The 27,771-nt window shown below is 57.2% G+C and overlaps 1 protein-coding gene across 8 annotated transcripts in view; it reads right to left on the reverse strand.

The window, feature by feature from the left end:
* Window positions 1-11: 11 nt before the first annotated feature.
* SBK1 (SH3 domain binding kinase 1) overlaps window positions 12-27,771 on the reverse strand; it is a 51,204-nt gene continuing 23,444 nt past the window's right edge. For 2 of the 8 annotated variants that reach the window (XM_028483013.2, XM_028483016.2), the window contains exons 2-4: window positions 5,160-5,392; window positions 3,512-3,714; window positions 12-2,743 (exon numbers count right to left, since the gene is read on the reverse strand). In XM_028483013.2, coding sequence (XP_028338814.1) covers window positions 1,910-2,743; window positions 3,512-3,714; window positions 5,160-5,385 — 1,263 coding nt within the window. In that variant the 5' untranslated portion in view covers window positions 5,386-5,392 and the 3' untranslated portion in view covers window positions 12-1,909. Of the gene's footprint in view, window positions 2,744-3,511; window positions 3,715-5,159; window positions 5,393-11,879; window positions 11,961-17,371; window positions 17,563-21,682; window positions 21,849-22,770; window positions 23,599-24,250; window positions 24,351-27,771 lie in introns of those variants that run through there. The other 6 variants (XM_028483012.2, XM_024123610.3, XM_055081993.1 and 3 more) reach the window with 6 other exon arrangements.

Genomic DNA, 27,771 nt, shown 5'->3' on the forward strand with positions numbered 1-27,771 from the left:
ACAGAGAAAGAGAGAGAGAGAGAGAGAGAGAGAGAGAGAGAGAGAGAGAGGGAGAGAGAGAGAGAGAGAGGCGCACGCAAGGGGCGTCTACTTGGAATCTCGCTTCCTTGTTATTGCAGGAGAGACAGGATGTCAAGAGGCCTAAGGCAAAAGGAGAAGTTGCGGCTGGGAGAGGTGCCCAGATGGGCTCCAGGTGGGCCGGGGGCAGTGATGGGGGGGCCTTCTCTGAGACTTGGCCCTTGGTGGGAGGAGGGGTTTGCTACTTACCTGGCATGTGGAGGGCCCCAATGCCCGCTGGGGAGGTGGGTCTCAAGAGGGGTGGGCACACCAAGGAGGGGTGGGGGCCAGGCCCTGGGGCAACCGCACACTGTTTGTAAACTGGACCCGGGCAGGGCAGGGGGACCTATAGCCCTTTTGCGCGGTGGGAATGAGGGTGAATGGAGAGGTGGGGACTTCAGGCCAGAGGGGCCCCTCTGGTCAGCCGTCAGGGAGCCCCCTCAAATGGCCGAGAACCCCAGGAGGAACCCTGGAAGGTGCGGCCCGGGACAGCGGATGGGGCACTGCCAGGCAGGGGAGCAGCCTCACCCACGTTGAGGTTATTGCGGGTCCAGGCCTCCGGCGGGGGCGGGGGTCGTGGAGTCGTGCTGGGTGACGCTGGGTCCCTCTGCTCTGTTTTGCTGCCTAGGGTCCTGAACCAACCTGCAGGTGCCTCCTTGCCGGGTTCCCTGAGGGGTGTGCTGAACCACAGGCCTGGATGCCCTCTGGCAGCTGCCCGCTGAGAATCCTGGGGCGGAGTTGCTGAGGCGTCTGGATGCAGCCACTGAACACACGAGGCTACACGCACGCACGTGCACCCCGCATGCGCTCACACTGCACACATACCTATTCACACACTCACCCCCTCCCACTTCCAGGGCCTCCCATTCTCACACCCACACCCCAGTACCAGAAACTTGGGAGACATGGGGATGGGGTCAGCCCCAGGCTGACATGTTAGATCCCAGCAGAAACCCAGGAGAAATTCCTGGCACAGATCACCCGGCCGCCTGCCAAAAGCCCAGGCCCCTGAGTCTGGGCTGGGGCAGCGAGGACTGAGAAGGATCTGAGAGGTTCCCCAGGCCTGGGGAAGGTGTGGTGGGCAGGCGGGCCCGGCCCTGGGCTCTGCACTCGCTCGCTTGGCGTAGGGATGTAGGGGCCCCGGAGCCCTTCAGGTGTCCTGAAATCCCTGTGGGGTAGGGGAGGGCCGCCAGAGCTCCACCTCTCTGGCTGTGTGGTCTCGGCTGGCTGCCCTCCTTTTGGGCTCAGTGTCCTCACCTGGGGACTGGGTGGTGGGGAGTTGGGCCCTGTGTCTGCACACACACACACTTCTGCAGCCTCCAGACATTTGCTACATTTTGCAGGGGGCCTGGTCCCTCCCCTCCAACCTCCCAGGAAAGGGGCAGGTGGCCGCTGAGCAACGGCCCCGCTCTCAGCTCATCGCCCTCCTCCCAGCCAGTGCCCAGGGGCCCTAAGGCCCTCCTCTGCCCCAGCATTTAAGCCCCTTTTCGTGCCCAGGGTGGGGGTAGGGGGCGGGGAGGCCGGGAGGGCAGGACCAGGGGTGGGCCTGCAGGATGATCTGCCAGGGGGTGCAAAGGGCCGGGAGCAACTAGTCAGGGTTCCAGGGTTCAGGGAGGTGTGGGGAGTCTGCCGGCAAGCTCCCTTGCTCCTGGTGTCAGGGGGCCTCTGGATCCTCGGGCCTGGGGGGCTTGGCTCCTTTTGGTGGCGATCTCACCAGCCCGCCGCGGGCCGGGCGTCTACCACTACTCCCTCCTGCCGCCGCGGGGGGCTGGCCGGTTCGGCCCAGGGCGGCTCCCCGCGCCCCGGCCTGGCTGCTGCACGGCGCCCAGGGCCCGAGGGCGGCGGGGGCGGCTCAGACGCAGATCTCGATGGCCGTGGCCAGCACCACCTGCCCTTTGCTCTTGTCCGGGCGGCCGTCGGTCCTGCCGGGGGGCCCCGGGGGAGCCAGGCCGGGCTCGGGCACGGGGACCGGCACGGGGACGGGCGCGGGCCCGGGCCCGGGGCCGACGGCGGGGGCCGCGGGCCGGGAGCCGCTGCCGCTCTCGGTCAGCACCGTCCGCTTGAGCGGCCCGGGCGCCTCGAGGCGCAGCGGCCCGGCGGCCGGCGGGCGGTCCCCGGCGGGCTTGCGCGCGCGGTGCGAGGGCCGGCGCCGCAGCTCGGACGTGAGCTCGTGCTTGAGGAAGCGGAAGACCTCCTTGGCCGGCCCGCGGCGCTCGGGCTCCAGGGCCAGGAGCCGCTGGAACATGCGCAGCGCCGGCTCGGTGAAGCGGCGCCACTGCGACGGCAGCCCCGGCAGGCGGCCCCGCTGCCAGCGCACGAACTCCTCGAAGAAGGCGTCGGCGCCCGAGGCCGCCTCCCACGGGAAGTTGCCGGTGAGCACGCAGAAGATGAGCACACCGAAGGCCCACACGTCCACGCCCGTGTCCACCGCGAAGCCGTCGGCGCGGCCCGCCTGGCACACCTCGGGCGCCGTGTACGGGATGGTGCCGCTGACCCGCTTCACGCGGCAGCCCACGCGGCGCGTCATGCCGAAGTCGGCCAGCTTCACGCGGCGGCACTCGCGGTCGAACAGCAGCACGTTCTCGGGCTTGATGTCGCGGTGCACCAGCTGCCGGCCGTGCATGAAGTCCAGCGCCAGGCCCAGCTGCTGCACGCAGCGCTTCACCGTGTCCTCGGGGAGCCCCACCTGCGGCCGGCCAGACGGGAGAGCCGATCAGGGGCGCCGGCCGGCCCCAACCCGGTCCTCTCCTTCCCGTCCCCGCCACCGCTCGCCTGAACTCCCTCCGGGTCCCCTTCCTGGGCAGAGCCGGTGCCAGCCACCCTCCCTCATCCCACCTGGGCATCGCTGGCTCCCTCCCTGGCCCCGTGGTTTCCCACCTTCCTCACCTTCCCCACATGTCCCGCAACAACTGTCCAGAGCGCCTACACCGGGCCGGGTGCTTTGCTAAGCGCCCTAGCCCGCACGACTCTCAACTCCGCAGCGCACGTTACGCGCCCGTTTCCCTTACACCGGGGCCTTGTCACTTACCCGGTGAGCGGCGAGCGGCAGAGCCGTTTCACCCTGGCCGACCGCAAAACCGGGTGCCTGGAATCCCCCCGGGCACTCTCCCCACTCCAGGGCACCTCCTCTGGCGGCCCTGCCGCCTCCCCTCTTGGGTCCCCGCCTGTTCCTATGCAGCTGCGGAGGAGGGGGCTGCTGGACTTCACCCCATCACCCTGGCTGCTCCTCATCTCAGTGCGTCATCTGGCTGACTGTGGAGGGTCTGTCTCCCCCTCCAGGGCCAGAGCAGGACCTCGTCTTGTTTGCCGTGTATCCCCAGCCCCCGAAACAGTGACTGACCTACAGTAGGCGCCTGATAAATGATTAAGTCACGAGGCGCCTGACTCCTCCTCGACTCTCATACTCCGGGGACCCGGAGGACAGTCTCCCCTTCCTCGGCCACCCCCCATGTACCTGAGGAGGAATGATGTCAAACAGGTCCCCGGCAGGCGCGTACTCCTGAGCAAAGACGTAGCAGTCCTCGGTCTCAAACACTACGTCGAAGACCTTGATAATGAAGGGGCTGGAGGAGAGGCTGCTGGTGATGCTCACCTCCCGCAGGAAGTTCTTCAGCTTAGTTTTGCTCTTGTTCACAAACTTCAGTGCCATCTTTGTGCCTGGCCAGGCGACAGTGACAGCGGTGAAGACCCCCCTCCCTGTGCCCCCGCACCTCGCACAGCCGTGCCCGCCTGCACAGCCTGTCCCAGCCGCAGTGCACGATGATGGCCCCAGCAGGTGTGACTCCCCTCATCTCAACGGGCAGGAGACTGAGGCCCAGAGAGGGGAAGGGACTTGTCAAAGGCCATATGCAGCAAGTCAGGGGTCAGCCCGGGCCCTCCATGCCCAGCCGGAAGCCCTCGATGAGGAGGGCCCGTTGCTTCCTCCGCCCTCTCACTTTCGTCCTGACACACTGTGTCCCTATGTATCTGTCTGTCTCGCCCGCCTAGAAGGCTGCTCCCTGAGTACAGGAACCTCTGTCTTGCTCGCTGCTGCATCTCCAGTGCCGACAGAACAGCCTGGTGCACAGTAGGCCCTCAGCAGATGTTTCTTAAATGGATGATATAAGTAAGAAGGCCCTAGACACGGAGAGGCGAGGACCTGCAAGGCACACGTCCCTGACTCTGAGCTTGAGCAGGCAACTGTAGCCACCTGGGTGCACAGCTGCGTGACTCACGCGTGTGTCCACAGAGCACTTAGACATCACAGGCCTGCCTTCTGCACTTCACGTGCACGGCGCACTCTTCGTTAGGACCCTATCAGCTGGGCACTAATGCTACCCTATTTTACAAAGGGGGCAACCCAGGTACAGAGAGGTTAAGTCGCTTGCCCAAGGCCACACAGCAAGCAAGTAGCAAAGCTCAGGTGACCCCGTGTCCAGTACTCCTCCTACCGTCGCTGTCTCCTCGGGGTGCAGCTGTGGGCGCTCATGCAGCCCCTGTCCCTGACTGGCTGTGTGGGCACTGCCGTGAGCCTACACTGTGGGGAAGGCATTCAAGTTCAGGGGTTAAGCAAGAAGGCCCTGGAGCTGAGGACTGGGGTCTCATCCTAGCTCACACCCTCTGGAGCCGCAAGACCTTGGCTGAGTGACTGAATCTCTCTGGGGCTCAGAGTCCTCAGTGACCTGAGAAATGGAGACGGCCACACTGACCTCACAGGGCCCTCTCCCACCCGTTGTAAGCATGGTGCCCTGTTCCCGAGGACCCCCTCTCAGCTCGGTCCACCTCCCTGGGGGCTGCTATCACCGATATGCTGGTGATTCCCCAAACACCACCGCCAGCCCTGACCTCTCCCCCGACTCCAGATGTCCCCGGGCGCATCCCCTTGGCTGTCCCAAAGGCACCCTGGGTGGCCCCAGAGCAGCCCACCCTCCAGTCTGGGCACTCTGCCCAGAGATTGCTCCCTTGTCCCATCTGCCTGGTCCCCTCCTCCCCGGGCCGCTTCAGGCCACATTCTCTCCACGTGGACCACTGACTCTGCCTCCTGCTGGCCTCCTGGCCCCTGCAGAGAGCCCCAGCCAAGTCCCCACTCCTGTCTTAGAGCTGGCCACCCTGCAGGCACTCACCTGTGCCCTTGTAGGCTACCAGGTCAACCTTCCCATAGGTGCCCTTGCCCAGCTCCCGGACGAGTTCGTAGTGCTTGGCGACGTCGCTCGCGGCCAGTGTGCGGAGGGTCAGCGCTTGCATGTCTTCAGTGAGGAGGGGCACGCCTGCACCCAGCCCAGGGGCAGTCCCTGGCCCGCAGCAGGGCAGGGAGCGGGGCGGCTCGGGCTCTGGGCAGCCCACGCTCATCTTCTCCCTGGTGTGTGGCATGGAGTGTGACATCAAGCCAGGGCCTACTCCTCCCTCCCCAGGGCCCAGGATCCCCAGGGCTGAGTCCGAAGCCAGGCCGAAGATGACCACGAGGGGGCAACAGGCATCTCTGCTGCATCACCCTTCCCCCAAAGCTTCAGGGCCAGGCCTGAGCCAGCACTCCCCAGAGACACAGCCACTGCCTCCCAGCCCCCACTTGGGTACCGCTGGCCTGTCTCATGCTATCATCCAGACACTGTGTCAGGCAAGGCACACGTTTCTATGTCACACAAAGACACGCCACATACTGAGTTCACATGAGTGCCCCAGTTCACAAGTACTGATCAGCACCTGCTGTTCGCCAGGCGCTGTTTGGAGCCCTGGGGACAGAGCACTCGACACACAGACCAGACTCCCACCCTCACAGGACTTACTTCCTAGGGGGGAAATGGACAAAACACAGTTAACCCATGAATTATATATTATGATAAAAGGTGACACGGGCCATAGAGAAAATAAGGCAGGGGGAGGGGCAGACGAGGTCTGAGGGCAGGGGTCTCAGATGAAAGTCTGGCAGGGCAGCGCAGGTGTGGCCACACCCCCATCACAGCATTATGATCCCTCCCCCAACCTCAGACGACAACACACAGCCTGGCTCAGGTACACACAGCTACAGCTGTAGCCCCAGGGCCCCGCCCAGGCTCCCCAGACACAAGGACAGAATGCCTGTCCTACAAAGATCCGCCCTCCCTCGCCCCTACCCTCCAAATTCACCGACCGACCCCTTCAATGTTCACACGAGCTGCGTGGGGAGGCCCTTCTGGATACACCCACCCCGTCGGGTCGGGGGTAGGTACTGAGTTTGCCTCCAGATGGTGCCAGGGAGGGGGGCAGAGAGCTGCAGTGGGGAGAGTTCAGGGCTGGGTGACAGTGAATGCCCATCTGGGGTCTGCATTCCTCGTCTGTCTAATGGGGGAGGCTTAGACCAGGGAGCTGAGACCCCGGGAGGCGTCCGCGTGTCCGTGTCTGTGTGCGCGCCAGCAAGGGAGGCCAGCGCTGAATCCGCTCTAGGTTGGACCCTCGGGAGCTGCCTCCTGGTGCAGCTCCTCTGCCCTCACTGCCGTCTCCCTCCAACCCCAGGTGGACCACCCATTGCTCTCAGCAGCCGCAGCCCACCCCTCAGCCGCCACCCCTGCAGAACAACCCCGCGGCTCTGAGGGAAGGCACAGACTTGGAGCCAGACTGCCGAGTTTGAAGCCCGGCTCTATGACTCGCTAGTTGGATGCCCTCGTGCAGGTGACTTCACTTCTTTGTGCCTCGTTTCTCCATCTTAGCAAAAGGATAATAGTATCTTTTCCCTAAGGGTCAAAGGACGCGAAGTGCTTGGTGCCTGGTGCACAGTAAGCACTCCCAAAGTGTCAGGTGTGGACGCGTTCTCACTCGGATGACCTCCACGCTCGCCTGCTGAGCACGGCTGGAGGCTGGGAGCAGGGGTGAGCCCTCCCTGCGAGCCTGGCATCTTCACCCTGGCCCGGCCGCTCCCCTCCCAGGCCCAAACCCTCTTCTCCTCCTCTGCCTCCCCTTCCCCCTCGGCACGACCCAGCCTCCCACTCCACGCGGAGAGGAGGAGCAACAGGGGGGAACTTCCTGCCTCCCACCCAGCCCCAAACGGAGCTCCATCTGCACGGCCTCCCGGCTGGCTGGGGAAGCAGGGGGCCGTCCCCGCCCCCTTCTGCTTCCTCAGGATCCTGCTCCCCCATGCGGGCCCCTCCCCTCCATTCACGAGCCCGCCAAAGTCCCACACGATGCCCTCAGAGCATCTCCAGCGCATTTCACAGACCTGAGGTGGCAGGGATGGCGCCAGGCCCACTGACACCCAGCCCTGCTTCCTCCGCCACCCTCAGTGTGTTGAACCCAACCCTGCCTGGCACCGTCGTCAAGTCTATGCAATTCCTGCTCCGGGCTGGACAGCACTGGGCCCCTCCTGCTGCAGGGCTAAAGTGGGGTGACATCTCCCCGCAAGTCTTCCTCTGGTTTCAGGGCTGGAAGGGGTCAGCTCTCTCTTCTTATCAAATGTCCACCCGCTAGCTGGGTGGAAAGGACGCCGAGTGAGAACGACCTGCTCTGAAGCAGCCGGGAGAGGCAAGGCCGTTCCTGTGGAGGGTGTGCGGCTACCCATGCCCACCCCACCCCGAGGAGCGCTGAGGAGCGCACACCCTCTTCAGCTTGAACTCTTCCCCTGCCCACCAGGAAGAGTTCCCGGCGCTGGGCTGCTATGCTGACCTACTTCTCCTGATGTGTGTGGACTCCCCAAGGGCTGCTGAGGCAGGCGGGCCGCGTGTGAGCGGGCACATGTGTGCACACGTGTGGCAACGCTCCCACTTCGGGCTCTGGCCCTGTCAGATCAGTTTGGGCTGTTTTCTACATCTCCTGGGAGCTTGACTGGCAGCCGCAAGTTGCTAGAAGCCCTTCTTCCCTCCCCACCTTCCTCCCCCAGGGGGTGCCTGGCTTCTCTCTGCTGCTTTGGCCTCAGAGTTGCCCTGGGCAGGCACCGGGCTGGGTGGGGGGCACACCTGCTCCCTCACCCCGGGCTCAGCCCATGCTCTGACCACTGCCCAGCTCTGCCTCGCTACAGCTTGAACACGCCTCTCCAGTGCCCTCCGCCATTCCTGCTGCCTGCCTCCACTGCCCACTGCCCCCTGCCCCACGCCCCATCTCCTTATCTCACTATCCTCAGGTTCCACTCCTCCAGGAAGCCTTCCCTGCTGCCCCAGGTGCCAATTTCTGTCTCTGAGGGGCCCCAGCGTTCAGAAAGGGTCTGTATGTCTCTCTCTCGGGGCCTCTGTTGAATATGGTGGTCTCAGCTGTGTCCCTGTCTGTCCCCATCAACAGGCCAAGAGCGCCCTGGGGGCTGGTATTACATCCAATTCAACTCTTCCTTGTCCCTTCCCTTGGTTCCTAGGGTCCAGGTCGGGGGCTCCTGCATACGGCCCCCCCCTCACTCCTCAACCTCCCTCTCCCCTCAGGCCTGTTCTCTGCAAGGTGTCAGCAGGAGACAAGGAATTAACCCGCACCCTGTCCCTGCTGCTGCGTCATCCCCCCCAGGTACACATTGCCTCTGTCCCAGTTACTACACACGTGACTTAAGAGGCGCAGTGGGGAACGATGGAAATGGCACGGGCCTTGGGGCTCAGCAGGCTTGGCCTTGATCCTAACGTGCGCCACTTTTTAGCTGGGTGACCTTGAATAGGTCACATCACCTCTCTGGGCCTCAGCTTCCACATCCATAAGATGAAGAAAATAGTAACAGTGATAGCAGCGGCGAACACTTAAATGTACTCACTACATGTCAGGCCCTGTTTGGAGGATGAACTCATTTTCACAATTCCATGAGGTAGGTATTATTATTATCCCCATTTTAGGGGTGAAGAGAATGAGGCACAGAGACTGAATAACTTGCCCAAGGTCATCTAGCTACTGCTGGCATTGGCTCCAAAGTTGGTGCCTTTAACCACTATTTTTTCCCCCAAGTCAGAACGTGTGAACATTGCATCCATATCCCTCAGTATCTGAGTGGGGAAACGGAGACCCAGAAGAGGACAGAGCCTCAGCCAGGGATGCGCGTGCCGTCAAGGAGCTTCTGCGGAAAGCCGACTGGGTGCCAGGCACCGGTCCAGGTGTGCCATGTGTATTAACTCAATCCTCACCACAGTCCCCGAGGCAGGTGCACCAGCTCCTTTTTTCAGGTGGGGACTTGAGCCCAGAGAGTGAAGTGAGACACCATCAGCCTCACTGGTGGTTGAAGGCATAGACGTCTGGCATCAGGGGGAACTTGACCTAAAAGTATTCTACCTTCGTCTCTGTCACTGCCTCCACCTGGACAAGCAGCTGAGGACCTGACGGCCGTGAACTTCCTAGCACCAGGCAGCAGAGGTCCTGGCCAACCTCCATTCACCGGGTGTAGTTGGTGCTGCATCCGTGCACACTCGAGCTGGCTGTGCTGCCCCAGGGGACCCCACGCGACCTGCACCTCAAGTGTGTGTCCTCACTGGCCCCGAGGGAGGCCCTCGATTCCCCATTTGGGATGCTGAAGGCAGGAGGGCGTCACCCAGTCTTCATGGCAGTGGTCGTGGCCCTGACCACACAGGCTCTGGCCCCACGGGCTGGGTCTTCTGCCACAAGCTGGGAGGGCCACACTGGTGGGGGGAGAGTTTCCCAAGCAAGAAGCAAGACCGAACCATCTACCACCTCCTGTTGGCAGGTGGCTCAAGCTGGGTGCCACTTTCATGAAAACAACACCCAAAGCGTAATCCAACTCAGGCCTACTTTGGGACCCCCTTCCCCACCGCATGCACACACGCGAACACACACACACACACGTAGTGCCAGTCTGGCAAAATTTCACTCACTGAGTCCTCGTAAGTACCCTGAGAAGGGGGCAAGATGCCTCCCATTTTAAAAACCAGCTTAATTGAGGTATAACTTGCATATCACAAAACTCCCCCATAGCAAGTGTATAATTCAATGATTTCAGTAAATGTACACAGCTGTGCAACCATTGCCATGATCAAGTGATGCTTTCTACTTTATGGATAAAGAGCAGAGGCCCAAGAAACCTCTGACTTACTATGGTCATGGCAAAGATGACTTATACCCTAAGTCATGCAAACCATGACTTACTATGGTTACGGCAAAGATAGCCAACTGCCCATCAAAGCTTTGTGTTCCCTCTTCTATAATACAGAGCTGTTTTGGAGGGTGGCTGTCCGCAGGGAACTACATTTCTCCTCTCCCCTGCTTCCAGGTGTGGTCACCTGGTGTGGCCACCTGTGACTGGTTTTTCCCAGTGGCATGTGAACAGAAATGAGGTGTCACTTCTAGGCTGGAGCTTTTAAGAGTGGCTAAAGTTTCCTTCTCTTCTTCTGTGGCTTGATGCAGAGGACTCCAAGACTCTAGAAGATGGTGGTGGAGCTACAAGATAGGAGGAGCCTGGGTCCCCTGGGTATGCGAGGCTTCCTGCTGACAAGGACTACCTGCTCTGTATTTTGTGAGCCAGAAGTAAACTTGTTTTGTTAGGCTGCTGACATATATGGGGCTTATTTGTTACAGCAGCTAATACTGCCCTAATTCAAGAGTTATGTAGCAAGTAAACAAAAGAGCTAAGATTTGAACCTCAGTGTTTTCAACTGCCTGGAATGTGGCCAGACAAGGTAACCCGGATGGTGATAACACTGGCAACCAAGAATCCAGTTATAGGACTAGGTGGAGGGTGATCAGCCTGTGAAGGGAAGGGAGACTGCTCTTATCCTGTCTTGTGGGAGAATAATAATACTGGCAAATATTTACTGTTTACCATATGCCAGGTAGTATGCTAACAGTGGATTAAATCATTTAATCGCAAGATGCCTCAGAGGCAGGTGCTACTATTATTATCCCCACTTTACAGAAGGGGATACTGAGGCACAGATGGGCTGAGTAATTTGCCCAAGAGCTAATAAGTAGCAGAGTGGGATTTGAACTCAGGCTATCAGGCTTTAGATCCCATGCTCTTATATGCTGTGTCCTGTGAGGCTCCTACAGGCAGACCCAGGCAGACAGCAACTCAAAAATGAGACAGTTCTCACAGTCTCACAGTCTCACACAGGGAGGAAGTGCGTTCTCTGCCGCTGGGAGCAGAGAAGCAGATACTGGAAGCCCATCTGTTGGGGGAAATCAGTGCGGGGTGAGGCTGGACCGAGTCAGCCAGGCTTTTCTTACTCTCACTCTGGGAGTCTAAGATTCTCTGTCCCCACACCCGGGTCCCCTCTCTCAGGTCGCTGGACCCATGCTATGCCCTTAGCACAGGCAAACCCCAAGGGTATCCTCAACAAAGCCCTGGCCTGGAAGGATGCCATTAAATAGTGATTGTGCCTGGGTGGGTCCCCTCTCTGGGTCTACTCTATTATTAAAAATCCCTGTGAAAAAGCAGCCACGAGGTGGAATTTCAGGTCCCGAGCGGGGACAGGGAGCCCCTCTGGCTTCTCTCACCTGCTTCACTTTGCTTCTGTCAAGGGAGGGGCTGGAGCTTCATTCCCTCAGCCTGCGTGGCTCAGCCAGCTCCCCACACCCGCATTTTCCGCGTGCCCGCCTCCCCGTTTCTCCCCTCCAGCCCTCCCCACCTGCGGGGTCAAATAAATTGTCTCAAGACCAGATTTGACCTGATCCTTGCCTTGCTCTGCATTTTCAGTGGTTCCCTGTATCGGCCTGTGGTGTTTTCTCCTGCCCAGCATCACTTTCCCTTTCCCCAAGGAACGGTCCCTCTCTGAGTCCAGTGGTTCAGTAGCGCTGTCCCCACTCTGGCTTTAAGAGCAGGTCTGACCCACAGCCGGCCAACCAGGGGATCCATCCCATCCGCCAGGTCACCGTTGACTGGTTCAGAGATGAACACGTGACCAAAGGTGACCCACTGAGACCTCGCCTTAGGACTTTTGCTGAACTTATCAGGAAAGAGTTACCTTCTGACCCCTGGGCTGCAAAGCTGGAGGACACGGGCCTGGAGCTGCTGGGGGCTGGCTCAGCCACCATGAGGGGAGCACCTGACCGAGAATGAAGCAACAAAGAGACAGGCAGAGCTGAAAGATGGAAAGACTTCTGATGATCCCGAGCACCTGGCTCCAGACATGCCGAAAGCCAATTATATTCCTGAATGTTTGTTTCATGAATCAATACATTTCGTTTTCGGCTTAAGCCAGTTTGAGTTGAATTTGGCTTAAGCCAGTTTGAGTTGAATTTGTGTAACTTACAGCCTAAAGCCTCCAGAAAAGCATATCTATTTGAGCCCAGGAACTGTGCTGGGTGCTGGCACAGGGTGAGTAGGTTAGATAGAGGGCATGAGATAGAGGGTATGAGCCTACAAATCAAGGAGGCAAATAAAGAAGGACTCAGATAATCATGAGGCCAGGAAGGCCATGATCAGTGCTCCAACATTTCCAAGAAGGGTGCTGGCAGTGGGGATCAGGGTACCTTCCTGGAGGAAGTGACACCTTAATGGGCCTTGGAGGGGATTAACAATCTAGCAAGAAACCCAAGAGCTCCTTGAAAGCAAGCCCCATGCCTTGATCATCTCGCTATTCCTCGCACTTAGCCAGTGTGTGACAAATGCCCAGTGAATAATTCTTTACGTGTCTGGGAAACTGTAACTTTTGATATCTTGGCTTTCCTGAACGTGACCCTGCAGGCACATAGCTATTTTCCCAGGGGCCTGCGTGAGATATCATTAGCCCCATTTTACAGGTGCAGAGACTGATGGCCAGAAGAGAACAGTGATTTGCTCGAAGTCACGTATAAGGTGAGTGGCAGGGCTGGGCTAGAAGCCAGCGCGTCTGCAGGGCAAGGCGCGGTCTCGCTCTAACAGCCCCAGCCCCAAGCACGGCAGAGATGGGAGTGGCTGTGAGTGACACTGGCCACTGTGAACAGAGGCTGGAGTGCTGTGATGAGAATGATGAAGATAATGGAGAAGAAACTTACGGCAACAGCTAACGCTTAAGGAACCCCTGTCCTGTGCCAAGTCCCTCAGGTAAATTAACTCGTCAAATCCTCACAGCATCCTGTGGCATGGGGACTACTACTCATTCCCATTTACAGACAAGGAAACTGAGGCACAGAGCGGTCATGTCACTTGATCAAGACTATCCATCCAGTAAGTGGTAGAGCCAGGATTCAAATCCAGGCCTTATCACTGCAGTGTCCAAAAGCTTAACCACTACGCTTTACTGTCTCTAAAATGATACAGTTAAAATTATCATTTATCTTCTCAATTGCCAATTCTTTACATTCCTGCTGCCATTCAATCTTCACAGCAAGCCCATCTTCCACATAAGGATGCTGAGGCTCTCAGGGGTTAAGCAATTTGCCCAAGGTCGCTCAGCTGGTAAGAGGCAGAGCCAGGAACTGATCCTTGAACGACTCCTGCTCTATCTCCCTTTTCCTACACTTGGTCTCTGGTTTGCAGCCCAGGCCTCCCTCCAGCCCCATGTCTTCAGCACCACAGGTGTGGACAGCACCCGGGCCAGCCCTGCACAAAGTGCAAGGCTAGGGGAGGCCCGAGGAGGCTGGGCAGGATGGAGGGACGGCTGACAAACCAAACCTAGGCCCCCGGGGCTGAAAAGGTATGTACGGATATATGTACTGCCATTTATTTAACCAACTGATAGATGTTGGGTGTGCTCAACCTTTTGCTGCCACAAACAATGAGTAGCCTTGTACATAAGTCATGTTGCAGTGTGCAGGTGTGTCTGTATGATCAATTCTAGAAATGGGTTGCCAGGTGAAAGGATGAGTGCATCTGGAATTTCGGCAGAGAGCTCGCTGTCCCCCAGAGGGCTGTTGCACTGGCCCTCCCCCAGCCATGCAGGGGAGGGCCGCTTCTTGGTGGAACACAGCAGCTGCTGCCTGCTCCCTCACCCTCTCTGGGCCTCCGTATCACTTTGTTTAGTACGTGACTTTGAAGTGGGGGAAAATAGGAATAAGTTCCTCATTTGCTTGCATGCGCATAAAGTAACTCTGGAATCAACCAGACACTAACGAAGGGGCCTGACCGCCCTCAGCACTCACTCTCGCTGGCCTGAGCCGTAGGCAGCAACCTCCTAACTGCTCTCCCCACCCCGCCCCCCCAAGCCCAATCTCTTCTTGACAAAGCAGCCAGGGAGCCCCTCAAATCCCAATCAGATCACATGACTCCCCAGGTCAGCACGCTCCACTGGCTCCCATCTCATTCCGAAGTCCTCTCAACAGCCCTCAATTTACCCCTCTGCCCCGCCTCCTCCCTCCCTCTGGCTGTTCCCTCTGTGCCCCCAGACATCCATATGGCTCATCTCCTCCAAGTTCTGCTCAAACAGCACCTTCTCAACTAGGGCTATCCTACCGCACTCCCCTTTTCCTGCTTTATTGTTTTTCCCCAGTAGAGCGTATCACCGTCTAATGTAATGTCTACCGTGAATGTCTCTCTTTCCCACTAGAACTTAAGCATTGGGAGGGCAGGGACTTTGTTGGGCTGGTCTTGTTCACTGCTGTACCCCCAGCAGCTAGCACAGTGCCTGGCACATCGTAGGCACTTAATAAATATTCGGTGAATGAATGAATGAATGAATGAACAAATGAATGTCTGGGGAGAGAAGTGGGAACTGAGCGAACAGGGGCAGGGCGGGAATTAAACTTTTCACTAGGTACAATCCTGTTGGGTCTGGGGGGCGTGTAAGGAATCAGGCATGGCTGGGGGTCCAGAAAGTGCCAAGGGAGAGTGTGAGGAGAGGTCGTGCCCACCTGCCCAGGCTCAGCACCCCAGGGTGGTGTCCCCTGAGAGGGGCCTGGGGAGGAGCGGTCCAGCTTGATAGCCCTGAACTTCCACACGGAGCTGGCCTGTGCTCAGGAAGGTGGGGGCAGCTGGAAGCCCCCTTGACACCCACCCCTGATGGGAGCCCTCGCCCTACATCCCCAAGGCCAGTGCCCAGTCTGTCTCTGCCACTTAACACCTTCTCGGAAGGGTATCCCTGACCCTTATGTTTTTTACCCCAGGGCAGAAATCAGTTCACATGTGGGCTCTCCTATTTGCTGCCAGGGAGTGGGGGGGTCCAGAGCTGGGCCCTCTCACCCCAGAAAGAGGCCTGTGAGTGGCTTGGGTAAGCTCTGGCCTCTGCTGCTGGTCCCCAGGGAGCCCTGTCCAGCTCCCCCGCCCATAGTTTTCCAATCTGTGAAATGAGCTATTTCATATCCCTTCATGGGTCACCGAAGTCTCAGTACGCTTTCCCCTGAAAAATGTCCCCAGCCACCACATATACACTTCTACACACAACACCAAAGGGTCAGGGCTCCGGGAGCCCATAAGAAAGTCCAGGTAAGTCCTCTCCCTCCCCTTGGTCCTCTGACACAAGTACAGGCTCTGCCAAACATTCTATTCAGGGTCAAAAGGAAGAGGAGAATATTCTCAAATCTTTTCGTCTTCCCCTCATGGTGCAAATTCTGGCTACATCCCCTCTTGCTGTGTGGCCTAAGCTGTGTGGTCATACACCTGCCTAATCCTCAGTTTGCCCATCAGTAAAATGGGGTGAGAATGCCTGTTTAACATGATGGGTTTCTGTAAGAATTAAAGGGGCACTTCCTACAGTGCTTGGCACAGAGCAGATGCTCAGGAAGAATCTGCTGGGCAGAGGGGCCTGAGACCTTGGTTCCAGGCTGGACCCTGACAACTCTGCACCGTCTTGAGTGAGGCTGTACTCTCACTGAGTCCTGGTTTTCTATGCTGGACATGCGGGCCGTTTTGGCTTTGCTAAATCTTACCCCCAGAACCTGCTTGAGCCAGGAAGGACCTTGGAGATCAGGTGGGCCAGCCCCGACATTTCCCAGGTGGGAGACTGAGAGGGGGAGCTGAGACTTTCCCAAGATCAAGCAGCAGAAGCTGGAAACAACATTCTTCCCACTGCTCTCCCCGCCAGGGGCAGCCTGGGGTTCCCTGTGCTGCCGGGCTCCGCTTCTGGCTCCAGCCTCGGCCTCAGCCTCCCCTCCCAGCTGGTGCGGTCTGCCCCTTCCCCAGGGCACATCCTTGGTGGTTATTAATAGCTGGTGCTGCCGCCCACCTGCAGCTGGTGTCCAGAGTTGGGACAGACCCTCTGGCCAGGCCTTGTGGGGAGGTGGGAGCCCTGGGCCTCCTCCTTCCCAGCCTACCTGTGGCAGCCCCTGTGGGTGTGGGAGGAGGCATGAGCCTTGTTGCTGGGTGACGTGGGCAGCCCAGCACCCAGGGGCCTTGGCTGGGTGTCCACCAGTGGACAGGGGCCGGCCAGTGCGGAGATGGCTGGGTGAGCAGAGGCTCCCTGAAGAGATGAGCCCTTCCTTAGCTACGGCCCTCACCTCTCCCCCGTTCCCTGAGCCCCTACTGAAGGATGGAAGTGGGGATGTAGCCTAGCTTAGGAGCCTGGAGCCCAGATTCAACCACCCCTGGGTGGAACCAGGTCACCGCCGTGTCTAGCCATGAAACTTTGGGTAAGTCACTTACTTTCTCTGTGCCTCCATTTCCTCATCAGTAAAATAGGGTTAATAATACTTTAAATAGGTTAAAGTATTATTAATAATAGCTGACATTTATAAGCCACCTAAAGTGTAAGTATTTTATACAGATTGACTCATTCAAACCTCATAACCATCTTAGGAGAAGCTGCTATTGCTATTCCCATTATATCCCTCACAGCTCAGGAACCTGAGACTCAGACAAGGGACGATTAAGTAACGTGTCCAGTGGCACGCAGCTAAGGCGTGGCTTAGAGAGATCTGCCTGGCTCCAGAACATTCAGTAAATATTTGCTGAGCACCTACTATGTGTTTGGATCTGAAATACATTCATGAACCAGACAAACAGCCCTGTCCTCAAGGACCTTATATTCTAATTTGGAGACAGACAATGATAAAGGTAAGTAAGAGATGTCAGTCAGACAGTGAGAAGTCCTAAAAGGAAAAACAAAGCAGGGAGAGGTGAGGAAACGCCGGGGGTGGGGAATAGGATGGTAGATGGTGGGGTGAGGGGGGTCAGGAAAGGCCCCTGAGAAGGCTGCAAGCACGTGGAGACTGGATCTTGTAGAAGAGCCCTGCTGGCAGAGGCAAGGTGGCGACGGCAAGGGCTGTGCTTGGTGAGCTCATGGAACAGTGAGGAGGCCGGCATGGCTGTGGAGTGGCGGGTAAGGGGCAGGGGGCCAGAGCGGAGTATAGAGGTAAGGGACGGGGGGCAGTGGGCAGGGCCTTAGAGGCCATGGCGAGGACCTGCCTTTCACTTGGAGATGCATGCCAGACTCCGGACCTGAGCAAACCCTTCCTGAAGCCAGCCCACGTGCCAGGCCCTGAGAGGCCAAGAGACAGCAGGAACCCGACTCCGCTGCACTCGGAGACCCCCAGTCCAGCCCCCAGCAGCATCCCACCACTGTCCTTGGAGGGGCTGAGTGAGGAAGGAATAGGGGACCCTTACAGACTTCCTTCGAAGATTCCTCTGTGCTGCAGCTCTCGGCTGTCGTGGCCCCAGGTGAGAAGAGGTGTGCGGGCAGTATGTCCAGGAACGCGGCCAGGGCCCAGGTTAGGTTCTGCCGGGTCCTTCTGGCTGGCCGTGGCCTGTGGACTATGTGTGAATGATGGAAGAGCGGGCAGAATCTTCTCCGAACCCTAGATATGGAAGCTTGAGTAAAGACCTTCACCCCGAGCCTCCATTTTTTTTTAAACTGTACAAGTGGGACTACCATTTCTCCTCAGGGCTTCAGGGGACTGATAGTAACAGCAAACCATAGAGGGTACACGGTGCCATTCATAGCACTCTACAAACCTTCATCACTTAATCCTCACTATGACCCTACAAGGCACGTACTAGTATCATCCCCTTTTTTGTAGTTGAGGGATCTGAGGCACAGAGAGGCTAAGCACCTGGCCCAAGGTCACACAGCGAGTTTAGAGGCTGTGCTTTCGGCCACTAACCCATGTTAACTGTTGGCCCCACTCCCTCCCAGAGACACTTGGGGTCAGGGCTGGCAGGTACCCAAGCTCTCGGGATGGGATGATCTCCCCACAGGACTGTGGGCTCCAGTTCGAGAATAGGAAGCCTTCCTGCTATGTTGGGGGGCCCAACAGACCAGAAGCTACCCTGGGGCAGGGATTTGTGCATCTTCGACAGGGCCTGACCAGGAGGAGGACGAGGCAGCTCTGTCCTGTCCAGTCCCCACTCCTGGCCCTCAGGGCCATCCCAACACCCAGAGGCAGGTGGAACATTCTCTGCCTCTCCCAGGACTGGCTAAAGCCACAGGGAAGGAGAGCAGGTGCAGTGGGGAGTCACGGTGGCTGGACCCACTCATTTGCATACCCCGCTGGGGGTGGCAGGAGTATTAAGCAAACACTTAAGTAGCAGGCAGAGCTAGTGCTTTATCATTTAATTCTCCCCACAACTCTAGGAAGGAACTACTATTGATATTATTCCCATTCTACATCAGAAGAAACTGAGGCACGGAGGACACTGCCTCATCCAAGGTCACGCAGCTAGTGAGTGGTCGAGGCAGTCTGATGCCAGTTTCACCCAAACCTTTGGCGGTTCACAGGGCTGGGCTCAAATTCCCCACTCTGGGTTAAGGAGGTGCTGCTCTCGGTGCTAAATGAGAAAGGATGTCCAGTGGCCGGTGTGGGGCACTTGACACTGAAGAATGCTTCCCTCCAACCCTGATATTACATGGTTCCCTGAATGGGGGCTCAGCTGGGAGTCTGGAGCTGTCCCCTCTCCAGACTGTGGCCAAGCGATATGGGGGGGGGGAGGGGAGGATGGGGAGAGGGTGGACAGGAGAGGAGAGGGGGCTCTAACGGGCCCCACCAGGCCTAACGCCACAGCTTCCTGAGACCTGAAAGGGGGACCAAGGGAATAGGGGAGGGAGGGGGTAGTCTGGAGAAGACTAGGTCTGCTGGAGATGCTGGTCCTGGCCAGAGGCCCATCTGCCTGGAGCAGGAAGCCTGGGGACAGAAGCCTGGTAGGCACCTCACCTAGAAAGCAGCTCTGGGCAGGAAGAGGACCTCGACTACAGCTGCCATATATATGTCCCACCCCTCAGGCTTGACTCTCACCCTACCCCACCCGTAGCAGGGGCAGGTAGGTCCTTAAGCACCAAACAGAACTGCCCCTCAAACATCCGCTTCCCCTTTCCTGGGGACAGCACCAAAAGCCCTCTGGCTCCCCCAGAACAGCTATAGGAAGACCAAGAAGACATTACCACCAAGGGTTACTTACCCACTTGCCAATGTGCCCTTTCCAATAGGAGCCAATAGTTTCTGAGCACTTTTCACATGACAGACCCTGTCCTAGGCCCTTTTCATGCTTTAGCTCACTTAATCCCCCTGTTGACCCTGAGGTAGGTATTATCCTTGTTTTCCACATAAGTAAAATGAAGCTCAGAGAGGTTAAGTGACTTGCCCGAGATCACACAGCAGCTAAATGGAATTCAGACCCAGAAGCCCAGAGCTCTCAACTATAGTGCTCTGCTGTCTCCTTTGGCCTCGGGCTGCTGTAGACCTTCATCCAGGAAGATGGCACACTCCCTTCCAGGGCCATGCCCAGTGGCTGGGGCCCAGTGCTGACTCCTGACCCCTTGGCTCAGCTACTTAGTATCACCCACTGGTTTCCTTAATGTTTAGGGCATGTCAATATTTTTGCATGACTTCTGCATCTAGGCCCGCACGTCTCCTGCCCGACCGAAACTACAGCAGTTTGGACTCAGTCCTAGAAAGTTAGAACAAGGAGGAAGATTATGGTTGAGAGAACCTCTAGTCCAATTCCTCCCTGACACATGGGTAAACTGAGGCCCAGAGGGCGGACCTCCCCCAAGAGTCCTCAGTAAGACCTGGGTCTAGAACCTTGGACTTTTGCTCTCGGGCAAGTAGGACAATTAAAACAGGTTTTTGCTGGCTGAATCCTTCTAATCTAGAGGAGGGGGCACAAGACGGGGCCCGGAGTGGAAAGTGGGACCAGGGTGGAGATGCTTCTGGCTGGAGGAATTCAAGCTCACTTCACCACTTAGCCCTAAAAGCCTCGGAGGGACACTGCTCTGTACCGGTTCTAACTTGGCCATGGCGGAGGCAGGAAAGACCCATGTGTGCAAACACACACAGACAAAGGTCACCCTCTGAGCAAACATTTTCTGGCCTCTACCCTAGGCCTGCAAGACCAGATGCCTACAAGAGGGGCCAGCAGGTCATGGAAATGAGTGAACAGGCCAGCTGGGGCCTGGGTCAAGCTGCAGGGTGATAGCCAATCTAAAGAAGGTTGTCATTCTTTGGTTCTCGCCTGGGCTTATCACAGCATCTGATTTTTCAAGAGGATCCAAAAATCAATATTTGTGTGTGAAACTGTATGTTTGTTCAGCATTGGCAACAAATACAAACATGAGAAAAACACTGTTTGGATCAACAAACTGTGTCTAGCAGTCGTGTTTTACAACATGTGCTACACAATATGCTGGGCTCTGGGTTAGACAAAGCCGATGCAGCAGGGAGGGGGCAGACCTGGTCCTGCCTCCTGGAGACTGGAGATCGGAGATCGGAGTCTGGATGTGGAGACACACTCTCACAGCACATATAGGCACGTGCCACCGTCTCCCAGCCACCAACCATCAATCAGTCCAACTCTACTCTACACTCTGTGCCAGCCCAGGTCAGATCAAAAGGGGAGGTGGAGAGCTGCCCTTGAGCCATCCTATAGTGGGGCTTTTCAGGTCGGGGGAACAGCACATGGTAGAGGGAAGGAGTTGGGGGACACAGACATGAGCCAGAAGTAGAGGCTGGAGAGTGAGGAGCGGGAGCTGACACTCAGGAGGTGGTTTCGGGACACACTGCAAAGGGCTTTGATGGCGCTTTATTCCAGACTCAACGGGGAGCCTCTGCAGGTTAGCAAGGAGGGAAGATCTTACTCCCTTGTCCCCCTTCTGGCCTCTTGATGGTTTTCGCTAGTCACAGTGACTCAAATCTCCACTCTTTAGCCTCTCACTCCACTCCCTTGCTGGTGGGTCGTCTGACAAGGCCCTGGGCTCTTGGGAACCCCCCGGGGGAAATGAACTCCTTTAGAGGTGCAGAGGACACACCTGGATGCTTCTGCCGCCCAAGGGCGATCCACACCCACCCCACTGGCTGCAGAGTGAGTGGCCCACTGCTGTTATCTCTGGGAGATGCCACATGCTTGCCCAAGGTCACCCAGTCTTCAGGGCAGTTGGCTCCCCCCACAGCCTGGGCTGAGGCGGACTGTCTCAACTGTCCTTGAATTTGAAGGTGGGGCTGCCGGGGCTCTGGCCTGGAGCTCCCCAACCTCTTCTCCGGCTGATCACATCCTACCCCTTAGGTCCATGCCAGCAGCAGGTGGGGGTGGGGGCACTTGGTACTGGGAAGCGGGGAGAAGAGTAAGCTGCTGCCCAGGCTCAGCGCCCCCAAGTCTGCAGCACTATGTGGGCCCCAGGGTGGAGAGTGGGACCAGGCTGGAGATGCATGCAGATCCTGATGAGGATCAGGTGCTTCAGGAGTGGGGTCAGAACTGGTCAGCTGGGCCTGACCAGACCCACCTCAACTGATCCAACCAAGCACAGCCTGGGCAAATTGAGAACAGCCCAGACATCTGATGAACAGGAAAGATCAGGAAAGGGGATGAAGTGGGAAAAAGGACCTTGACTCCAGGGCCTGGTACATCACAGACACTAGCTAAAGGTTTGTTGAATGAATAAGTGAACAAAGGAACTCCTGGTGGGGCTACCTGTACTCAGAGTCCTACCTTCTTCAGCATCACTGCTCGCCTGCAGAGGGCTCAGAGAGAGGAGGCTGGTGGAAACGCCAGGAGCCCAGAGTGTGTTCCCTCGGCATGGTCCAGTCCCTTCTTACGATCTCTGATCCAGAATTCCAGGATAAAACATCCCCTGGGCCTCTCATCTTCCCATGAGCTGCAAGGCCTGGGGTTCAGGACCTCACTGAAGGCCAGGCTGGGGTACTGCTTTGTACACCGCCTGTAAAGCTACAGTGAGAACCTAGAATGGTTCCTTGGCTGTCCAGGATACACTGACGCCACTTGAGGTTTGGCCCTGGGTGTTTTGGAGGTCAGGAGGAGAAGGGAGAGCCTTGGGTTTGCTGCCCCTGGGGTACATGAGGACAGAAAGGGGCCCTGACCTGAAATGGCTTCTTCTTCCAGACGTCCTCCCCTCCCCAGAAACCAGAGCCTCACTTTGGAAAAGGCTTGTCCCCTCCCTGTCCTGAAGGGAGCACGAAGCATGGCCTGGGTGAAGACACCCCTTCCCAGCCTGGGTGGGGGGCAGTGGAATCACAGAGAAAAGAAGGGAATCCCACCCATTCTCTCAAACACACCCCTTCCCTGTCTCTCGCAGACAAAGACACACACCCAAAGCCCCAGCCATCACCCTAGGGCCACACGCTGCAGGCCCCCTCACCTGTGGACACCCTAAATCTTCTCTTCCCAGGGGGGGACTTCACTTGAGAACTCAGCCTGGCCTTTGGGGGAGGGGTATATACACTCCAAGGACCAAGGATCCAACAGCTCCAGGCTCACAATTTTGGGGGGTGGACTCCCCACCCTCTTCCCCCTTCTCTGTGGTGCAAGGGTCTCTGCCACCACTGCCCCGCAGGGCCGGGAAGCTGTGCCCAAACCCCAGGGCCAGGGTGTGGGGTGGGGGAAGGGAGAGGAGGAGGGGGCGGCTCCTCCAAGCGAGACACAAAGAGACGTCCTTCAGCCTCGGCTCCATGGCGACGCTGGGGAGGGGGCGGTGCGCACCCAATACTTCCTTCCCCACCTGCAGGGCTAGGGACCTCGGCGGCCACTCACCTGCTGCCCCTCACCTGGGCCCGGCTTACCTGGGCTGGGGCCGCGGGGACGCCGCGGCAGGGGGCCTGGGCGCCGTCTCGGTTTTCGTCGTCAGCCCGGCCCGGGGGGCTCAGGGCGCCACAACCATGGGCTGGGATGAGAAGGGCGCCGCGAGGGGCTCAGTCGCCCCAGTCCTGGAGCTTCGAGGGGGGGGGGTCCCCGAGGCCTCTTGCTGGTGAGGGATAGCTCTTGCTGTCCTCGGGTCCCTAGATTTGGGGTTTCTGTGAGCCGGAATCGGGGAGGGGGGGAGGTCTAAGACCCCTGATCTAGGGGCGTTCTGAGCTGGGTCTTCGTGTCTTGAGGTGTGGAGTTGTAATGGCCAGGATCTTGAGAAGGGGTCCCCACAATCCCGGACAGGGGGGTCAATGCGTTCTAGGTCTTGTGGGGGCCCAGACTGAAGAGGGGGTGTCTTCGCGGAACCGCAGGGAGGTCGCTGTCTTCTGAATACGGAGGTAGTCTCCGCTTTCCCCGGCTGGGGAATCGCTCTGTGTTGGATCTGGAGGGGCCACCGCTTTCCTAAGGGTCTCTGGGTCCTGGATGTGGTGGGGGGATCCCCACGCTCCCCGGCTGCGGGGGCTTGCTGAGTCCCGGCCACCGCAGGAGCTGGGAGGAAGCCCCTCAGCCGCTGGGGGGCTCCGTCGCCGCCGCTACGAGCAGCCCGGCCCGGCGGTCCCGGACCCCGGCCTGGTCCGGGCTCTGGCTGTGGCTCCTGCTCGCGCTCCGCCTGGTGCTCGGGCCCCGGACCCGGAGCCCGCCCGGGCTGCGCTCCATCGCGGCATCGCGGCTCCGCCCTCCGGCCTGCGCGCACCTGCCCGCCTGGCCCGCGGCTCCGCCCTCTGGCTCGCGCGCCGCCGCCCGCCCCTTTGTCCGCCCCGCTTGGCGCGCGCCCTCGCGCACGCGCACTAACCCCGGCGCGCTCTCGCCCTCCCGCCGCGCCCTCCAGCCGCGCGCCGCTGGGCGCAGATTCTGCCCTCGCGGCGAGAGTAGCGCGCGGAGCCCCCACCCCGCCTTCTGGCCGCGCTGGGTCCTAGCGCCCGAGGGTTGCTTCTTTCTCCTCCCATCCCCGTCTTTTCTAGGTCAGAGCCCACAAGGGGGCGAGAACGAGGTTAGAGAGGAGTCGGGGGAGTCTGAGAGGGTCACCTGGTCCAGCCTCCTGGCTCCTGCGGGACCAGACTGCCCCAGACTGCCCCAGTCTGTTCTTGTGGGGCGGAGCCTGTGTCTTTTTCAAGGAGGGAAACATCTAAGCCCTGCAATCCGATGTAAATTCATCCATCCATCCATCCATCCATCCATCCATCCATCCATCCATCCGAGTAGGACGTCAGAGAACTAACTCAGGAAAGTCTACTTAGGAAAGAGGTCGTAAACTGGGGCCTTGAAGGTCATGTCCAGCCCAGGTTGCGTTTTTGACGCCTGTTGTAAACAGGTAGTGGCTAGTCATGGGATGCAGCTGGGATTCACAGTGCTCACCAGATAGAAGGGAAGAAAAGGGATTCCAGGCAGCGTCATGTGCAAAGGCACTACGCAGGTACGAAGGACTATTGTCTGTTTGGTAACTGGAAATTGTGACCTGGAAGGAAGTGGGGTAGATGAGGATGGAGATGAGATGGGGGCAGCTCAGCCTCCCAGGCCCTATTTTCCTCTTTCTCAGCCTTACACACACTGTCTCCCTGAAGAGAAAGCCCCTAACACCCCCTGAACCTTCCCTATTTGTCCACCCAGCACACTCTTCCCAACCACTTGTTGTTTCTAGAAGTTTTAGAGCCAGGGATTGCAAATTCAGGTACTTATAGGTAACATAAATTAGTGACTGGGGTCAGGTGTAATGTGATAGGGAATGGTGGAGATGAAGCAAGCGAGCCTCATGGGCCCTGGGTGGACAGATGATTTTTCAAGCAGGAAATCCATATTCTAACATACAATTGTCCAACTTTTAAATGTTTGAAACTAATTCCCCCAATTCAGAAATACCGAATGGGCCAAATGAAACATTCTTTTGGGCCAAATCTGGCCCATGGGCCATCGGTTTGCAACCTCTGCTGGGGAGAATATTGCCTTACTTCCTAACTTGTCTCCCTCCAGCCACTATCAAAACTTTAAATAAAAAAAGAATCCAAGTCTATGTGATCATCAGCTCCGTAAAGTACAAAGTAGATTGGGTTGCTCCCCTACATAAAATTGTCAATAACCCCCTCTTACCACCAGGGTAAAATTCTAACCTTATCCGGGCATTCCAAGCCCTTAGCCTTTGGGGCCTCCTACCTTTCCCCTGCTGAGGCCCCCTCTTCTCCATTCAGCCTTGACCTCAGCCGGTATTCCTAGAACATCTGCTCTCTTGTACCTCTGTGCCTTTATACATTTTGTTTTCTCTGCCTCGAACATCTTTCCCCTCTTCTTTGTACTCCAAACAGCTTTCCTCCAAGATACCTCCTCTATGTCTGTCAACCTTTCCTCTCTGCTCCCTGTCCTGGCAATGTTCCCGAGTTTCAAATTTCATTCGGTGTTCTGATCCTCTCCAAGTAAGGCCTTATTGCCCCAAACAGATGAATGGAGGGGTTTGAGTTATTGGGCAGGTAGTAGAGGGAGACTAGAGAAAGAGGGAAGGGAATATCTTCCTTCGTCTAACAAATGAGTCCCAGAACATTAGCATTTAGAGAGCAGTTCCTCTTTTTACAGGTGGGGAAACTGAGGCCTAGAGAGGAGCAGAGGTTGGATCAGGCCTTGAAAGGCTCCAGCTATGGTTATCAAGGGTAGTGCTGTTCAAGGCCACTTTCCGAAGAAGACTTCCCTGATTCCTCAACTGGGGATTTGATTCCCACCCCTGTGATTAGTAAAGCTTTGCCAAAATGCATTGTGGGTAATCAACACCCCCCTCCAGCTCTGCAGGGAGGGAAGTCTTGGTCCCCAAAGGGGGCACACTCTTACCAGGGGACACAGCAACGGTCCCATTAAAATTTAAGCTATGGCTGCTTGCCAGGGTACTCTGGACTCTGTGTGTTCTGGGACCAGCAGGCAAGAAGAGGAGTCACTGTCCTGGCAGAAGTAACTGACCCTCATTAGTTATTAGAAGTTACTAGAAGTACCCTGATCAGTTACTAGAACAAGGCAGGGCTGCTTTTACAAAGTGGGAGCAGGGAGAAATGCATGTGGAACCCAGTGATCCATTGAAGTGATCCATTGGTTATGATAACCAAGAGTTTAGACCCCTCAGGACTGAAGGGTTGGGTCACACCACCTGGTGACCCATCAAGACCTGCCAATGTGACAGTTGAGGGTGTGGATAATTGAGAATGGATGGTGGAAGGGGAACGGGATGAGTACCAGTTAGGACCCTGAGATCAAGTGCAGCAGAGGGGAGGGGAGCTGTAGCTGGTTCCACTAATCTCCCTCTTCAAAGTTTCCCCTAGAAAGAGAGGCTCATGGCATCCCCGGAAGAGCCATGTGGCACAAGGGGTGGGATGTGGCAGCCCTGAGAATGCACCACCCAGATCTCTGACTGCAGGGATGGTGACTCTGAGGGCAGCAGCTGTGGAGTCTGCAGGGTTCACAGAGAAGGCTCCTTTGCTTCCCTCCAGCCCAGCCCAGCCAAAGACTGAGCGCAGCAGAGACTCTAAAGCGCCCAGTTCCTGGGAGATACAGGGCTTCTCTGATGGGCAACTTGAGATCAAGGACTCTCCATTGGATTTGTCGGAACTTTCTTAACATTGCACTGCAATCTAAGACTCTTCCTATCCCCCCTTCCTTCCTTCCTTTCCCTTTTCCAAATATTGGATCTATTGCAGTCTGACAGTTCTCCCAGCCTCCTCTGGCTCCTTCCCTGTGTTCCCGCCCAAGCATTTTCCCCAATAAATCTCTTGCATATCTGACCCGGTCTTGGCCCACTTCTTGGAGGACTGAACCAATACAATGTATCCGCAGAGAGGAACTAAAGCAGCTGTGTGTAATGCTGCAGCCCTTTTTCCTTGACACCCAGAGATAATCCACTCTAGCCAGCTCAAATTTTGCACCCACAGCAAATGCTGCCTTTGCAAGAGAGGGTTTTGAAGGGTATCATTTGGATAGCAGGACACAAACGTAAAACGTAACTGTCACCTCCGTAGCGACACAGGAGGAACACTGGTAAACAGAGACCTCCACTGAGATTTCCTCTGCCCACACCCCTCTCCAATGCTGACATGTCCTCATGGTCTTGGACAGTCAGTTGCTGCTCCCTGCACAGAGAAGCATGTGAGACCTGGAACCACAGGACTTTTGATGATTTTGCACTTTTCCCTTGGCTGCATTTTATATTCCTTGATGTGTCAGAAATTTCTGTTACTGTTGGGGGAAACAAGGAAGGAATTGAAATAGAGTTCCTGTCCTCTAGAATCTACATAATGTTTCAAACTATATGAGTTTGGGTACCTCTACCAGCTGTACTGAAAGGGATCTGTTGAGGCATTGTCTTGGCCGTGTTGATCATCTCCATCAATGGAACAATGATGGCCTTTGGGCATTTTCCCCCGTGTACTCTATGTTCTGTGATGGTCCTTACTGCATCTGGCCCCAGTCATGACCGGGAGAAGACGTTCCTGGCTTATTGGTCTGCATTATGATGGTCTTGTACAGGAATGATTTCCTCCCCCAGAGGGCCACCATCATGCCCAGGACATTGCTGCAGGTGACTGGCTCATGCAGCATGATCGGGGCCCTGGTGGCATTGGTGACTGAGTAGTTCAGAGAGCTGATCAGGCTTAGGATGCTGAAGACAGTGCCATTTTGGGCAAAGGTACAGAAGCTGCTCAAGGCCCGGAGCGGGAGCCACTGGGAGACACGGGTCAAGTCATAGATGATAAGGAAAACCAAGAATTCACCTGAACCCACAGTGGATCAGAAAGAAGACAGTGGGGCAGCGCCAGCTGTATGGCAGCTGGAGGCGATGGATCTTTGAATCTCTCAACACCTTTTTTTTTTTTTTTTTTTTTTTGTGGTATGCGGGCCTCCCTCCGCTG

Source organism: Physeter macrocephalus, unplaced genomic scaffold, assembly GCF_002837175.3.
Source record: "Physeter macrocephalus isolate SW-GA unplaced genomic scaffold, ASM283717v5 random_3, whole genome shotgun sequence".
Taxonomy (NCBI): Eukaryota; Metazoa; Chordata; class Mammalia; order Artiodactyla; family Physeteridae; genus Physeter; species Physeter macrocephalus.